We start from the raw sequence: 15432 nt of genomic DNA on the forward strand, positions 1-15432 counted from the left end.
AAATATACATATTGAAAATTAGTTGTGACAGTTGTTTCAAGTTTTCCTCTGGGATTTGAACAGCTCAGCATTTATCAACAGCTGTGTCATAATAGTCAGATGCCACCTTAGTATTGTCATGGAAATGCACTTTATGTCAAATAATGATTTTTAATCCACCGGCTGGAAACCCTAATGGAACATTTTAAAACAGACTTTTTAAACACAGGGACTAAAAATGACTTGCGCTCACAGCTATCCCAATTTGCATCACCCTACACCCCATGTTTCAATCCATGAGAATGGAGACAGCATGTCTGCAAACCATCAAAGATATTGACCTCCTGGGGAATGTGAAGGACCCACATCCCTGGCCCATTATCAAGGTATTAATGCAATCGCCTGAGGAATTCAACTGTTGGAGACAAACAAGTAAGCCTCATCACTTGGACAAGAGAACTTCCCAGACATAATCTAATCAAGTTACCTTTGAAATACATTGGCAATGACCTTATTTAGATCCCGTGAGCAGTTGGAGAGAGGAGGTCTCAAGACGCCAACCCTTTGTACGTTTAAGCACCTGTTTCCCTCCCTTTTCAACTCACCTTGCAAGCTTTGAACCCTGTTTGCTAATTGTGACCATCCAGCGACACCCCTGCTGTAAACAGATTTCTTAAAAGAATTCAGCTCAGCACTACCATCTCCAGAACAACAACTAAATCAGCCATCCACATTTTAAACTGGAAGCATTGGGCCCACCGAATTCAGCCTGAAGCAAGCCGAGTCACCAAGCTACACACTGCATATTCCTTTTACATTTTGCAGGCTCTTTCCCCACGGTGTAATCTATATTTGTGTATGTGTGTGAAAGTTGGTGCGTATTTTATTATTTTACGTAGATCTGTTTAAGTATAATAAAGCTAACCTTTTTCTTTGTTAAACTCAAGAAAACTTGTCCGATTGGTTTTTTAATGATCACAGCAGGCAAACAGCTAAGTACTCACTAAATTGGCAAGTATATTCTTTCCAAACAAAAAAAAATCTGTTAGGGTGAAACGAGAAGGAAAAGAGGGGAACCATTCGACCCTCCTCACCTGATTGTAACATGTCAAGGGCAATCACGCTTACCTTACTTCTGGAGTTCAGCTCTTCATCCACATTTGGACTAAGGCTGTAATGAAGACTGGAGCCAAATGATCCTGCCAAACCCAACCTGAGCATCGCTGAACAGGTTACTGCTGAACAGGTTAAAGCAGGTAAGTGCTGCTTTTTAGGATTGGCAATGAAACCTTCCAACATTTCTGCTGATGATTAATAGTAGCAGTTATTGGTCGAATTGGATTTGTCCTGCTTTTAATGAATAGGACTTACTTAGCAATTTTCCACTTTGTCAGGTAGTTGCCAGTGTTGTAGTTGCATGGAACAGTTTATTTAAATGGACTGCTAGTTTTGGAGCACAAGCCTGGGATATTGTTCGGGCCTATAGCTTTTACTGTATATAGTGTGCTCAGCCAATTCTTGATATCATGCGGAGTGAATTGAATTGACTAAAGGTGAACGGGAGCTCAGGAGGAAGCTGAGATGAAGCATCAGCTCAGTTCATCTGGCTGAAGATGGTCTTGTCTTTTGTATTAACCTGCTGGGCTCCATGAGCATTGAGGATGGGGATGTTTTTTGAAGCCTCATCCTCCCATTAGATGTTTAAATTGTCTACCATCATTCATAATTGGATGAGGCAGGATACAGACTTTAATCTACTCTGTTGGTTATGGAACCAGTTAGCTCTGTTTATTATATGCTATTTGGCATACATGTAGACCTGCTGGGTGTTTCTATCATTTTTTGCTTTTATTTCAGATTTCCAGCATCTGCACTATTTTGCTTTAGTTTTTCTAAAAACTTTTTAGAATCCTTTTTCCCGTATCCCTTATTTTCTAAGAAACATCTATTTTCCCCTTATACACCTCAATTAATTCTGAATCTAGTGTTTGCTGGTTACAGATCAGTCGCACTTATCAAGGGAAAAAACAAAATTAACATTATCTGTGACTTAATATTTTAGTTTCATTTTATATAAATTCAAATAAAATATTTAAAAAAAACGATTCATTCTGCAAGCCCCCGTACACTGTCAAAGTAAGTACTCGAGGAGGAAAGGCACTGTACAGGGAGGCAGGAGCAGCTTGGAGCTGTAGCAGTCATTTTCCCCCACCTGTCATCATATGCAACTGCATCCAATATAGAACCATAGACTACAACATGAGCTAACAGAAACAGAGATCTCATATTCATTCAAATTCCAATAAAACATTAAAGAAATAGGAGACACAATTGCATGGAAAGCAATTATGAATGATGGTAGACAATTTAAACATCTAATGGGAGGATGAGGCTTCATAAAACATCCCCATCCTCAATGCTCATGGAGCCCAGCAGGTTAATACAAAAGACAAGACCATCTCCAGCCAGATGAACTGAGCTGATGCTTCATCTCGGCTTCCTCCTGAGCTCCCAATCATCTTCAGTCAGTTCGATTCACTCCGCATGATATCAAGAAATGGCTGAGCACACTATATACAGTAAAAGCTATAGGCCTGAACAATAGGCTAGCAGACTCAAATGACCTTGCTGTCTGAAAAATGATCTCTTATGTGTGGAATCTGATGTTATGAATGCTCTCTCAGCTGGTAAATTGACCTGCAGTGAAAATGAATCATCTTATATAGTAAAAAATAAAACCAAATGAACATAATAGACTCTTAATTCAGAAATGTTGTTGCAATATTTTTATTTCAGTTTTTGTCTAAAAATATGTCTGGGGCATGTTGCTTTAACTGTAAAATGGCTGCTGATCCTAAATGCTAAAATGCTCACTGCATAGAATAGATAAACAAAGCATATATTTTCCAAGAATGGATAAGGTGCCTCAAAATGCATAATGGAAAACTCAAAGGAAAATTATAAATTTACAGTTAAAATTATACTGTCAATTTACAACTTGCAGGAAGCGTACAAATAATTAAATCTGCACCAAGGACCAAAATTATTTCTCAAAGCATTTCATTCTCAAAGGCAATTAGGGATGGGCAACAAATATTGGCCTTGCCAGCACGTCCACATCCCATAAAAGAATTTTAAAAATTAGTCAAAATTTGTTAGGCTTGCAAAATGAATATCTTGATATCAGAGTAGTAAAATATAGACTAAATACAGAATAACTGTAGCAGGCAATTAATCTTGCAAAAACCTCTTGCTTCAGATGAGTGACTAATTTTCAAAAAATAAAGATTTAGGTAATTTATATATACAAGCGCTGCCTCTAGAAATGCAAACATTTCAGAATTATGGCTGGATAGGTCCTCTGTTACATTGTTGACACTGAAGGCAAGCTAGGAGATGACAGAGTAAATTCACTGATCCCACACTTTTGATGAGGATCTATGCTCAAGCCAGAGATATGGATTGTATTTGTAAGGCCCGATTCCGTGATCCACACTACTAAGCATGGCTTTCTGTTAACAGCTACAAATTTTAGACTAAATTTCATGCTATGAAATACAGGAATTCAGCAGTAGTTTTTAAAATAATGTTAATTTTTGATTTGAAACCTATGATCAAAATGAAGACAATTAGCTTGAAATTTTTCTCAAGACCTAACCGAGAAAGTTCTTGCATCTTTTTATCCGTATGTGAATATTAGGGTATAATCCTGACCTTGGGTATTGGAGTGCAATACAGTGTTGTTCTAATGTAATTTCATGTCACAACTATTAAACCTTTATCAATCAGAAATAAATCAACAATGGCAAAACTATTTTGCAGCACTTGACTGGTATCTCATCTTGAGGTAAAGGATTCTGATTCAAAGATATGATAAACGTATATTTACATCCATATTGTACAGCCAAAACATTTGTAGTTTATAACAAAAAATTGTGAAATCTACAGTACATTTTTTTTTCTTTTTTTGATCATACCCAAGGTTGCCAGCCTGGAAATAGTCGACTGAGGTTCTTTAGATCTCTGGCTTGCTGTATTAAGAGATTCACCTGTCCACCCACACTGAGCACAGCACCCTCCTCAACTCCCTTCAGCTTCTCCTGTAGCCTCAGAAGTACACGTTCTGCAACTTTATTAATGCTCTTGACATCACTATTGAAAGGAAATATAACGAGATAAATGCGGGTCAATAACAAATGCAAGATACAACAACAACTTGCATTGTGTAGGACCTTTCACAAAGTCCTTCACAGAAGCTTAACTTGATAAAAATCAATGGGGAACCAAAAAAAGTAAGTGTTCAGTAGAGTTCCCTAAGAGTCGGTATTGGGCCCACAGCTTTTTTTAATATATATTAATGACCTAGACTGGGTATACAGGGCATAACTTTAAAGTTTGCAGAGGACACAAAATTCAGAAACATAGTGAACAGTGAGGCAGATAGTACAGGCTTCAGCAGGAAATAAACTGGTGAAATGGGCAGGCACATGGCAGATTAAATATGAAGCAGAGCAGTGTGAAGTGATTCATTTTGGTTAGAAGGAAAGGTGATATAATCTAAATGGTACAATTTTAAAGGATGTGGAGGAACAGAGACACCTGGAGGTATACATACACCAGCCTTTGAAGGTGGCAGGACAAGTTGGGAAGGCTGTTTAAAAACGATATGGGATATCTGACTTTATAAGTAGAGGTATGGAGTGCAAAAGCAAGGAAGTTATGCTAAGCCTTTTATAAAGTACTGCTTAGGCTCAGCTAGAGTATTGTGACTAATTCTGGTTCCACAGCCTAGGAGGGATGCCAAGGCCTTAGAGAGGGAATTTACTAGAATGGCCTTTAGGATGAAAGACTTCAGTTCTGTGGAGAGATAAGAGAAATTTGCATTGTTCTCCTACAGGAGAAAAGATTAAGGGTATTTGAAAAGGGCATTCAAAATCTTGAAGGGTTCGGATAGAGTAAATAAGGAGAAAAGGGTCAGTAAACAAAAGACACAGATTTCACATAATTAGCAAAAGGACCAAAGGCAGCATGACGAAAAAATGCTTATGTAGTGAGTTGTTTTGATCTGGAATGCACTACCTAAAAAGGTGGTGGAAGCAGATTTGGTAGAAACATTCAACAGGGAATTGGATAAATACTTGAGAAAGTAAAATTATGCTGGGCTATGGGAAAAGAGTTTGGGAATGGGAATAATTGGATAACTCAAAGTGCTGGTACAGGCATAATGGGCTAAATGACACCCAACTATGCTGTATCATTCTATTAAATGATTAGGAAAGGTCATGAAAACCTTAGTCAAATACATGGGCTTAAGGAGGGTCTTAAAGGTGTGGAGAGAGGCAGCGAAATTTAGGGAGGGAATTCCAGAGTTTAGGGCCTAAATTGCAGATAGCATTTCTGCAAATGGTGGGGCAAAAGGAGCAGGGAAGCACAAGAGACCAAAGAGTTATAGGGTTGGAGAAGGCAGGGGAATCCATGAAAGGATTTGAACACAATGAGAATTTTAAATTTGAAGTATTGGTGGACCAGGAGCCAATGTAGGTCAGCGAGCACAAAACTGATGGGTGAGCAAGACTGAGTAAAGTGGAAGACACAGACAGCAAAGTGCTGGTTTATGGATGGTTGAGGCCAGTAAGGAGAGCATCCAAGGACAAGGAGAGCCAGTAAGGATTTCCAGCATCTGCAGTTTTTTGCTTTTATCTTAAGGAGAGCATTAGGACAGTCGAGTTAGACAAGATGCCCGTGAAAAGTACTGAGGACTGAAACACAATTAAGAGTAATATCTGGCATTTTCACTGATCAATTTTGTTAATTCAACATCCCTGTTTTTCCCTATATTTTTAGCTAAAAGTAATTTCAAACAGGAAAAGACATCTATTGGGATCTTAATGAGACTGATTTATATGTTTAGCTGGAGTTCAATATTTACTTTGTGATATAAATATCATAAAGTCCTTTTTATGACTTACTTGACCGTTAAAATTGGGCAATCATGGAAATAATTATAGTATGTGATGAATGTGGTGCTAATTTGGGAGAAGATTTGTAAATTTGCAAACTGATAAAAATGTTTTATTGGTAAAGTAATTAGGATTCAAATTAGGATTGTATTATTTATTATCTGACACCTTTTACCTCTCCAAGTTTTTCAATGATCGTAAAAATGCAACATTGCAATGTGCCTCTGTATAAAATGTGCACTTGCAATTGGATGCCCTGGTCTTGAGTTCTTAAAGGTGTATGTATTCTGATTGTGTAAGTGACAGTGAAGTAGTATTTTTGTCCAGTTTGGTTTGTTTCTCTTAATAAAAAGAGAAAGTGCATCCTCTTTGCCATTTTTCAGTTTTCTGCTGATTTCCCCTTTTACTATTGTATTTGTTCGAGGGAATTGCACTCAGAGGAAATAGCTCCCATTGGAAAGATGAGCATTTCTTTGGGAATTCCTATTGCCCTCAGGAAGCTAGTAGGAGCGAAGGCAGCCTGAGCAGGCCTGCCCCTAGTCAAGGAAGCAGACGTGAATATAACCTCACAGTTACTTGGGTACATGTGAGAACACCAATTTTCACTGCTTACACTCAACAAAGGAGGAAGTCTCTGACTTGCTCTGCAGTCCCAACTCCAAGCCTTTCCATCTCTGGATGGCTTTACCAGAAACAATGGAAGTCATTATTGTCTTAGACTTCTAAATTTCTATGTGACCAGCACCTTTCAAACTTCCTCAGGTGACACCTGAGATGAATAGCATGGTTAACTAAGAGGAAGCATAACCTAGGTGGGCCAAATGACCTGTCACTGTGCTGCAAAAGAAGAAAATAGGAGCAAGGATGGATTCTAGGTTACGCCACAGGTGAATTCCATCTTTATTCTTTTATTGGTTTATAACCAGTTACCATATGCCAAAATAAAGCCTCATTATGTACTACAATAGGTCTAAAAAGAATGAATAAATTAAAACACAGGAAGTTTTCTGAGCATTGTTGTTTTGCTTCTGGCCTCTGCTAAGCACATTCTCTTATGACATTTCAACCTTGGAAACATATAACGCTGAATTTTTGAAGGCTGATGGAGGCGGGCAGAAAAATTGCTTTGGGAGAACGATGTGCTGGTTTTCTGGCATTTTCCAAGAAACTGGGTTGGAGATGCAACGGCCACTCGCCCGCAAGCGACAGATAACCAATTAAGAGGCCTATAAGGCCAATAAAGTAGGTGGTCTTCCAGTGACAGGCCAGGGGATGAGGGTGCCAGTGCTCTATATCACTTAAAATTATGAAGAGGCAGGCACAATGTAAAAAGTATTGGGATGGCACCTTCATCCTGAGGTGCCCACTAACCCCTTTAATGCAATTTGGCAGGTTGCCGCTCTTTTTGTGCAGGGGTATTGGTTCTCCAGTGTTGGAAGCCCACCTGCTGTTCTTAATTGGACAGTGAGTGGGCGCTCTGGCTTTTCATTAAAAAATTGCAGCGTGCATGTCACGTCAATGCCTTTCAGGATTGGGAACCCAGATATTATCCTGACATTGGGCTCCTGACCCAAAAATGAAAATCCGGCCCACTGTGTGAGGAATTAATGAGATAAATCAGCAGCCTATTGTTCCTTAGTGCAGTGCATAACAATGAATTAAGTCACATTGGAATCATATGACCATTAATGTTGCCATAGCACAGATATCTTAAACTAATGTTGATTCTTACGTGGTATCTCCATCACACACTGTCTCATCTCCAGCTATAGTGGAATTCAATGTGGAATGGAAGTCTGCATCTTCTTCAGGTCTCTGCTGTAGGTAAAGTGCTTTTAAAGGATTCATGGTCCAGTCAAAAAGAGGGTCATATAGCAACACCTGAAAAGTATGTGCAGAGGAGAGTTTAAGAGATAGGTCTATATGGCTCACAATAAAAGCATGTCTTAATGAAGACTCCCTCGTAACATTTTAAATTGATACAGCTTCAAAATGATAAAACTTTTTTTTTTAGGTACATAAGACCTTAAACCAGTAAACAGCACGGCTAAATGGGCAAAGCAGATCTTAATACTGGATCGGTGTTTATGGTCGTAATGGCAATGAATTGGTCAGCATTTGCCATCATTACTCTGTGAAACTGACAGCAACTTCTGGTATCCACATATGTATAATGTGGCAATCCAGAAGCTGTTGTCAGTGATTTCTTGCTCTTCCACAGAGTGCTATACTGAAGTCCTAAGAGATGGAAGTCAACTAGAAGTCATTCAGTGATGTGAATTTCCACTTTTTACACTATTATTCTTGCTGTTAAAAAGAAACCCTTGAAAAAGTTATGCCTAGTTGAATGAGGTATACCTGGGTTTTTAAACTGACATGATATAGAATGCCAAATTTCTCCATTCCATGAAAATAATTTTGTTTTGAAAGCTTACTTGATATTTCAACTTCTATTTTAATCCCACGTCTATGTCCCAATTTTTACTTTGCTTGCTGTAAATTATAAAATAAAAATGATTAAAACCTGCTTGTTACTTCCTGGTTTGTTGTCTGTGAGAAAGCTTCAGTGTGACTGGCTGCTCAACCTGCTTGATGACATAATTATTGCTGAATTCCTGGAAATGTCCTTTGGTTAGCGCCAGAATTAAATTAACATCGAGAAAGGTGAAATCCACATCACAGAACTCACTAGATAGACAAACTCGTACGGCTCCTCAAATAAATAGGTTCAGAGCTGCTTGAGGTCATCTTGCAGGGCCATCTGCAGACTCTCCCAGTGAAACTCAGCAGCAGACGATGTTTTGAAAGGCAAGGAACTGTGAACAACTGAGAGTATCTAATCACGGACAAAACCATCTGGAGCGAAGTGGTCTTTGAAGCCTTCTCCATTCCTCCTCCTCTTGAAGTGGCCTCCAAAGGCCTGGTGGCAAGGGCTGTGCCTTCATGGTAGCAAGTTATGGAGGCTGCAAGAGACCACCATGAACTTGGAACCACCCTCTAGTGAGTATTGGAAGGTTCTTCTAAAGCAGACCAGGCAGTTGAACTGTTGTTTCAGGACGCCAATGATTTGCTCCACAATGCTCCTGTAGCTGCATGGCTCTCAATGTAAGTGCACTGTGGTTGGGTGGTGGAAGGTAATCATGAACCAGGTGTAGAACAGGTATCTCTTGATGCCCAGCAACCAGCCTCTGGTTCTTTGTGGTAGTCCAAAGAAAGCAGATACAGCTGACGGGGCAGGATGAATACATTGTGACTACTGCCAGGATAGCAGACATTCGCCAACAAGGTTCTCTAAACATTAATGTTTGTTCACTCTTGCAGTAGTGATACATCTCCCTGCCAACATGTAGGGTCTGCAGAGCCATGCATGTGCAATCCATTTCACCTGATACCATTGGGAATTCAGCTAGCCTGGAAATGCCATGTGCTCGTCCTCCTACTCTCTAGTCAGAGAAGATGATAAAGTCCTCTCTCCTGTACAGGGCTTCTACCTCCCTGATGCAGCAATGGCCAGCAAACTTTACTGTCCTTGCCCTGCTGTGCAGCTGCAGATCTGGTTGTAGGGGGTGGCACAGTTCAGTCACCACCTCCTTGGTGAAACACAGATACCTCACACATTGCTCCTGGCTGAGACATGCTCTCCAAAGACCAAGAAAGGTAGGACCTTCCATTAAGAGCCTTCGCTTCCTCCTGTATACAGCTCTAACCTCTACGCTGTCTGTGCTCCATTTCCAAGTCATGCTGCAGTGTAAGAGGTGCAGCAACAATTGCCTCCAATAACTGAAGCATGCCTTTTCTTGATAAGCCTTCCAAAATCTCACACCTCCATGTCAAAATCCAACACCACGAATTTGTAAATCCAAAAGTTTTTCAAAACTCCCCCATTACTTCACAGTGTTTTCACTGGCTCTGCACCAGCAAAGGAACATTGAAAGCACCTCACTTGATGGCATAGCTATCTCTTTAAATAGCACTACTAGGAGCCCCTCATGGAGTAATTAAGAAAGGGGGTTAAAGAAACTTGTGTCATGCAAAATGGCAAATCATGAACCAACTTAGCATTAGAGGCTATTTGGTGCCACAATCTTCCCATTCTGCATGCTTCTGCAGCATGCAAGGCATGCCCATGCTAGCATCCCTACAGTCAGGGTGTGCCATGCCAGAAGTTGACAAAGCATCCTGGCCGACATTTCATGAGTTTTGCGCCTCCATAACATTTATATTAGCAGTGCTATGGAGCCAAATTTCCCAGCCTAGGAGGGGTGATCAAAGGCTAGGTCTAAGATAGGTTTTAAAATGCTATTTGACATGGCAGAGATGGAGAAGTTTGGAGAGAGTTACAGAAAGTAAGCATAAAAGTGGCTGAATGCTGTCACCAGCACTGGGTGAAGGGATTGCAAAGGAGGATCATAAGAACAAGAAGTTTGGGTGAAGATAGAGGGCTGGAAGAGATTGTTGAAATGGGGTGGAGGAAGGCCAAGGAAGGATTTATAGATGAGGATAAGGATTCTGTATTGAATATGTTGGCAGACAGGGAGCCTGAATGAGAATGAGAACAGGGTACAGGGTAACCAGGATTTAGTGTAGAGTAGGACATGTGTGGCAGTTTTGGATAAGTTGGAGTTTGTTGATGGTGGAAGATCTAAGACCAGAGCAAAGGTTGTTCGAGTAATTGAATTTGATGGTGATGAAGGCAGTGGGGCTGAGGTAGTGGTGGAGGTGAGCAAAGTTATGGAAGTGGAAGCAAACAGTCCTGGTGTTGAACAGGATATAAAGTTCAGCCCAAGACAAAACAGGAAGCAAAAGTGCAAATGATCTTCCCCAGCATGTGGCTGCAAATTCTAAGCAAAAGAAGAAAATAGGAGCAAGGATGGATTCTTGGATACACCAGAGGTGCAGGTTGGATTCAGTAGCAATGGAGTGGAGAATATGATGGGGCCAAAGGTGATGATGATTCATGTCCTCACAATATTGAGCTGGGGAAAGTTATAACTTGCCCAATGTTTTGTGACAGACAAGATGATGGAAATTACAAAGGCAGTCAAGGGGCCAAAAGAAGTGGTAGACAGGGAGAGCTGGGTATCGTCATTATGCATGCAAAAGCTGACATAAGCTTGTGGATGATGTTGGTAAGGAAGAAATATGTTGCTAAGAAAGATGAAGTAAGTTATCGATAGATCTTGGGGTACCCTAAAGGTGGTGATATAGGGGAAGGAAAAAAAAACTTGCTGGAAGTATGCTGTGCTTGGTTGGATATGAATGGAACTGTGTAAGGGTAATCCCATGGAGCTGAATGAGAGGAGAAGCATTGAAGGGTAACTTTATCATCATAGTGAACAAAACAAAGGTCGAGGAGTAGTAGTTCACCAAGGACAGTGACAGAGAGTGTTGTTTGTGACTTTGATCAGGGCTTTCTCAATGTGGGAGAGGGGCAGAAGCTAGCCTGAAGAAATTTAAACAGGAAACTTTAGGAGAGATAGACATGAAGTTTGGAGTCAATGACATGCTTAAGGATCTTAGAAATGAAAGGGAAATTAGAAACTGGGTGGTAATCCGACAGGATGAATGAATAGAGAGTGGGTATTTTGAAGTAGGGAGCTAGACAGTGCTAGAGAAAAAGACAACTGACAATGATGAGGTTAGGAAGAAAGGCTGAGTAGGGAGTGGAGTGAGAGAGCAAGGAATGGGTATCATGGATAAGATGAGCTTGAAGAGGTGGGATGGGGGCAAGATGGAGTAGAAAATGCTCAATTCCTGGCTTGAACGGATGCAGTTTTGAGGCTGCGGGATGGGGAGCTGCACAGCTGGGCTCAATCTTGGATAAAAACAAATCCATAAGCTCCTTACATCTAGTGTTTGAGGTGAGGGTGAAAGTCAAAGTATATCAACTACTTGTATGTTCATTTAGCGTCTATTTAATGGGGAAAGTTACATAAGCTTAATAAAGAAAAGTTACCTCGACAATAGTTAGTAAGGCTTCTTGATAACTTCTCATAACCTCCATTGTCTTTTCACAACACCTGTAGGAAGACAGAAAATGTTACTAGGCCACAGCAGTCTTTCTTTCACCTCTGGAATCTAAGTTTAACCCAAAGAGTGTGATGAATTATCATTATTTATTGTTTGCAAGCTTCATACACAGTAACGATCAACAACAAAATACACTAGGAAAAAAACAAAAAAACTGCGGATGCTGGAAATCCAAAACAAAAACAGAATTACCTGGAAAAACTCAGCAGGTCTGGCAGCATCGGCGGAGAAGAAAAGAGTTGACGTTTCGAGTCCTCATGACCCTTCGACAGAACTTGAGTTCGAGTCCAGGAAAGAGCTGAAATATAAGCTGGTTTAAGGTGTGTGTGTGGGGGGCGGAGAGATAGAGAGACAGAGAGGTGGAGGGGGTTGGTGTGGTTGTAGCGACAAACATGCAGTGATAGAAGCAGATCATCAAAAGATGTCAACAACAATAGTACAATAGAACACATAGGTGTTAAAGTTAAAGTTAAATTTTCACGTGGTCCATCTCTGACACTTCCCTTCCCTTCCTTGACCTCTCTGTCTCAATCTCTGGTGATAGACTGTCCACCAATATCCATTACAAACCCACCGACACCCACAGCTATCTCGACTACAGCTCCTCACACCCCACTTCCTGTAAGGACTCCATCCCATTCTCTCAGTTCCTTCGCCTCCGTTGCATCTGTTCCGATGATGCTACATTCAAAAACAGTTCCTCTGACATGTCCTCCTTCTTCCTTAACCGAGGTTTTCCACCCACGGTCATTGACAGGGCCCTCAACCGTGTCCGGCCCATCTCCCGCGCATCCGCCCTCACTCCTTCTCCTCCCTCCCAGAAACATGATAGGGTCCCCCTTGTCCTCACTTATCACCCCACCAGCCTCCGCATTCAAAGGATCATCCTCCGCCATTTCCGCCAACTCCAGCATGATGCCACTACCAAACACATCTTCCCTTCACCCCCCTTATCGGCATTCCGTAGGGATCGCTCCCTCCGGGACACCCTGGTCCACTCCTCCATCACCCCCTACTCCTCAACCCCCTCCTATGGCACAACCCCTTGCCCACGCAAAAGATGCAACACCTGCCCCTTCACTTCCTCTCTCCTCACCGTCCAAGGACCCAAACACTCCTTTCAAGTGAAGCAGCATTTCACTTGCATTTCCCCCAACTTAGTCTACTGCATTCGTTGCTCCCAATGTGGTCTCCTCTACATTGGAGAGACCAAACGTAAACTGGGCGACCGCTTTGCAGAACACCTGCGGTCTGTCCGCAAGAATGACCCAAACCTCCCTGTCGCTTGCCATTTTAACACTCCACCCTGCTCTCTTGCCCACATGTCTGTCCTTGGCTTGCTGCATTGTTCCAGTGAAGCCCAACGCAAACTGGAGGAACAACACCTCATCTTCCGACTAGGGACTTTACAGCCTTCCGGACTGAATATTGAATTCAACAACTTTAGGTCGTGAGTCCCCTCCCCCATCCCCACCCCCTTTCTGTTTCCCCACTTTTTTTTTCCCAATAAATTATAAAGATTTTCCTTTTCCCACCTATTTCCATTATATAAAATAAAAAAAAAACCCACTAGAGCTATACCTTGAGTGCCCTACCATCCATTCTTAATTAGCACATTCGTTTAGATAATATCACCAACTTTAACTTTAACACCTATGTGTTCTATTGTACTATTGTTGTTGACATCTTTTGATGATCTGCTTCTATCACTGCTTGTTTGTCGCTACAACCACACCAACCCCCTCCACCTCTCTGTCTCTCTATCTCTCCGCCCCCCACACACACACCTTAAACCAGCTTATATTTCAGCTCTTTCCTGGACTCGAACTCAAGTTCTGTCGAAGGGTCATGAGGACTCGAAACGTCAACTCTTTTCTTCTCCGCCGATGCTGCCAGACCTGCTGAGTTTTTCCAGGTAATTCTGTTTTTGTTTAACAAAATACACTAATTTGGCATTAATTTGCAATCTTAGAGGTTCTATAATTGTTAACAACATTGTTGGCCCAGGAGTTACTATGATAAGATTTGAAACTGGTCAACCAGTAATACAAGGTGCCAAAAATGAAAAAATATTTTATCCCTCAATACTAACTTCTCTCACCTTATGCCCAAAGATCTCACAAAGAATATTGTTAGGTCAATAAGACATGAAAAGAAACCCAAAACTATTTTTCTTTTGTTGCTATTTTTAAAATGGACTTTCTGATTACCCTAAAGATGGGCTACAAGTCACATGACCACAGGACTAACCCTTTGTTCTGGAAGCTACCAATAGCAGTTACAAGGACAAAAGAATTCCTCTCTCAGCCTGTGGAATCTCACAGCTCATTGTATAGACTCCTCGTAATCATGAAACCAAGTTCTTGCACAGCAAAACTTGGTATGCCTGCAGAGCTGTTAACAGGCTCATGTCATACTTGGGACTGTCCAGGTCCGTTTCAAAAGAGGGCAATGGATGTTATGTGCAACTTGATAAGTTTACCCCTCTAGCGGAGTCAGATGGTCTGCCGCAGCCTGGCTGAGCAAGCAAATCACGTGAACTAACATTCATTTCGGTGGTTCTTGTCCATTTACCATCCATAATTGTACTAGTTTTCTGCAGTCTCTCTCCATTTAAATAATATTCTGCTTTTTATTCATCCTGCCAAACTGGACTAGATCGCATTTTCCTATATTATGTTCCATCTACCAAATGTTTGCCTACTCACTTGACTTATCTATATCCCTTTGCATACTCTGTGTCCTCCTCACAGCTTGCTATTTTACCTATCTTTGTGTCATAAGCAAATTTAGCTACCATACACTTGGTCCCTTTTATTTATTCTTTCACAGGATGTTGGCGTTGCTGGCTAGCATTTATTGCCCATCCCTAATTGCCCTTGAGAAGGTGGTGGTGAGCCACCTTCTTCAACCACTGCAGTCCATGTAGTGTAGGTACACCCACAGTGCTGTTAGGAAGAGAGTTCCAGGATTCTGACCCAGCGACAGTGAAGGAAGACAATATAGTTCCAAGTCAGGATGGTGTGTGACTTAGAGGGGAATCTGGAGGTCCTGGTGTTCCCATGCATCTGCTGCCCTTGTCCTTTGAGGTGGTAGAGGCTGCAGGTTTGGAAGGTGATGTTGAAGGAGCCTAGGTGGGTTGCTGCAGTACTTCTTATAGATGGTGCACACTACTGCCAGTGTGCCCTGGTGGTGGAGGGAGTGAATGTTTAAGATAGTGATCAGGGTGTCCATCAAAAATGCTGCTTTGTCCTGGATGATGTTGGGCTTCTTGAGTGTTGTTGGAGCTGCACTCATTCAGGCAAGTGGAGAGTATTCCATTGCATCCTGACTTGTGCCTTGTAGATGGTGGACCCAGCTTTGAGGAATCAGGATGTGAGTTACTTGCTGCAGAATTTCCGGTCTCTGACCTGCTCTTGTAGCCACAGTATTTATTGCTGAGTAAGTGCTACTTGATAGCACT

At 41.4% G+C, this 15432-nt stretch overlaps 1 protein-coding gene across 2 annotated transcripts in view; it reads right to left on the reverse strand.

The window, feature by feature from the left end:
* Positions 1–2750: 2750 nt before the first annotated feature.
* Positions 2751–15432, reverse strand: part of atm (ATM serine/threonine kinase) — a 190193-nt gene continuing 177511 nt past the window's right edge. For both annotated transcript variants that reach the window (XM_041198875.1, XM_041198876.1), the window contains 3 exons: positions 11896–11959; positions 7672–7820; positions 2751–4131 (listed from right to left, as the gene is read on the reverse strand). In XM_041198875.1, coding sequence (XP_041054809.1) covers positions 3951–4131; positions 7672–7820; positions 11896–11959 — 394 coding nt within the window. In that variant the 3' untranslated portion in view covers positions 2751–3950. The remainder of the gene's footprint in view (positions 4132–7671; positions 7821–11895; positions 11960–15432) is intronic.

The sequence above is a fragment of the Carcharodon carcharias genome, chromosome 11 (genome assembly GCF_017639515.1).
Source record: "Carcharodon carcharias isolate sCarCar2 chromosome 11, sCarCar2.pri, whole genome shotgun sequence".
Lineage (NCBI taxonomy): Eukaryota > Metazoa > Chordata > Chondrichthyes > Lamniformes > Lamnidae > Carcharodon > Carcharodon carcharias.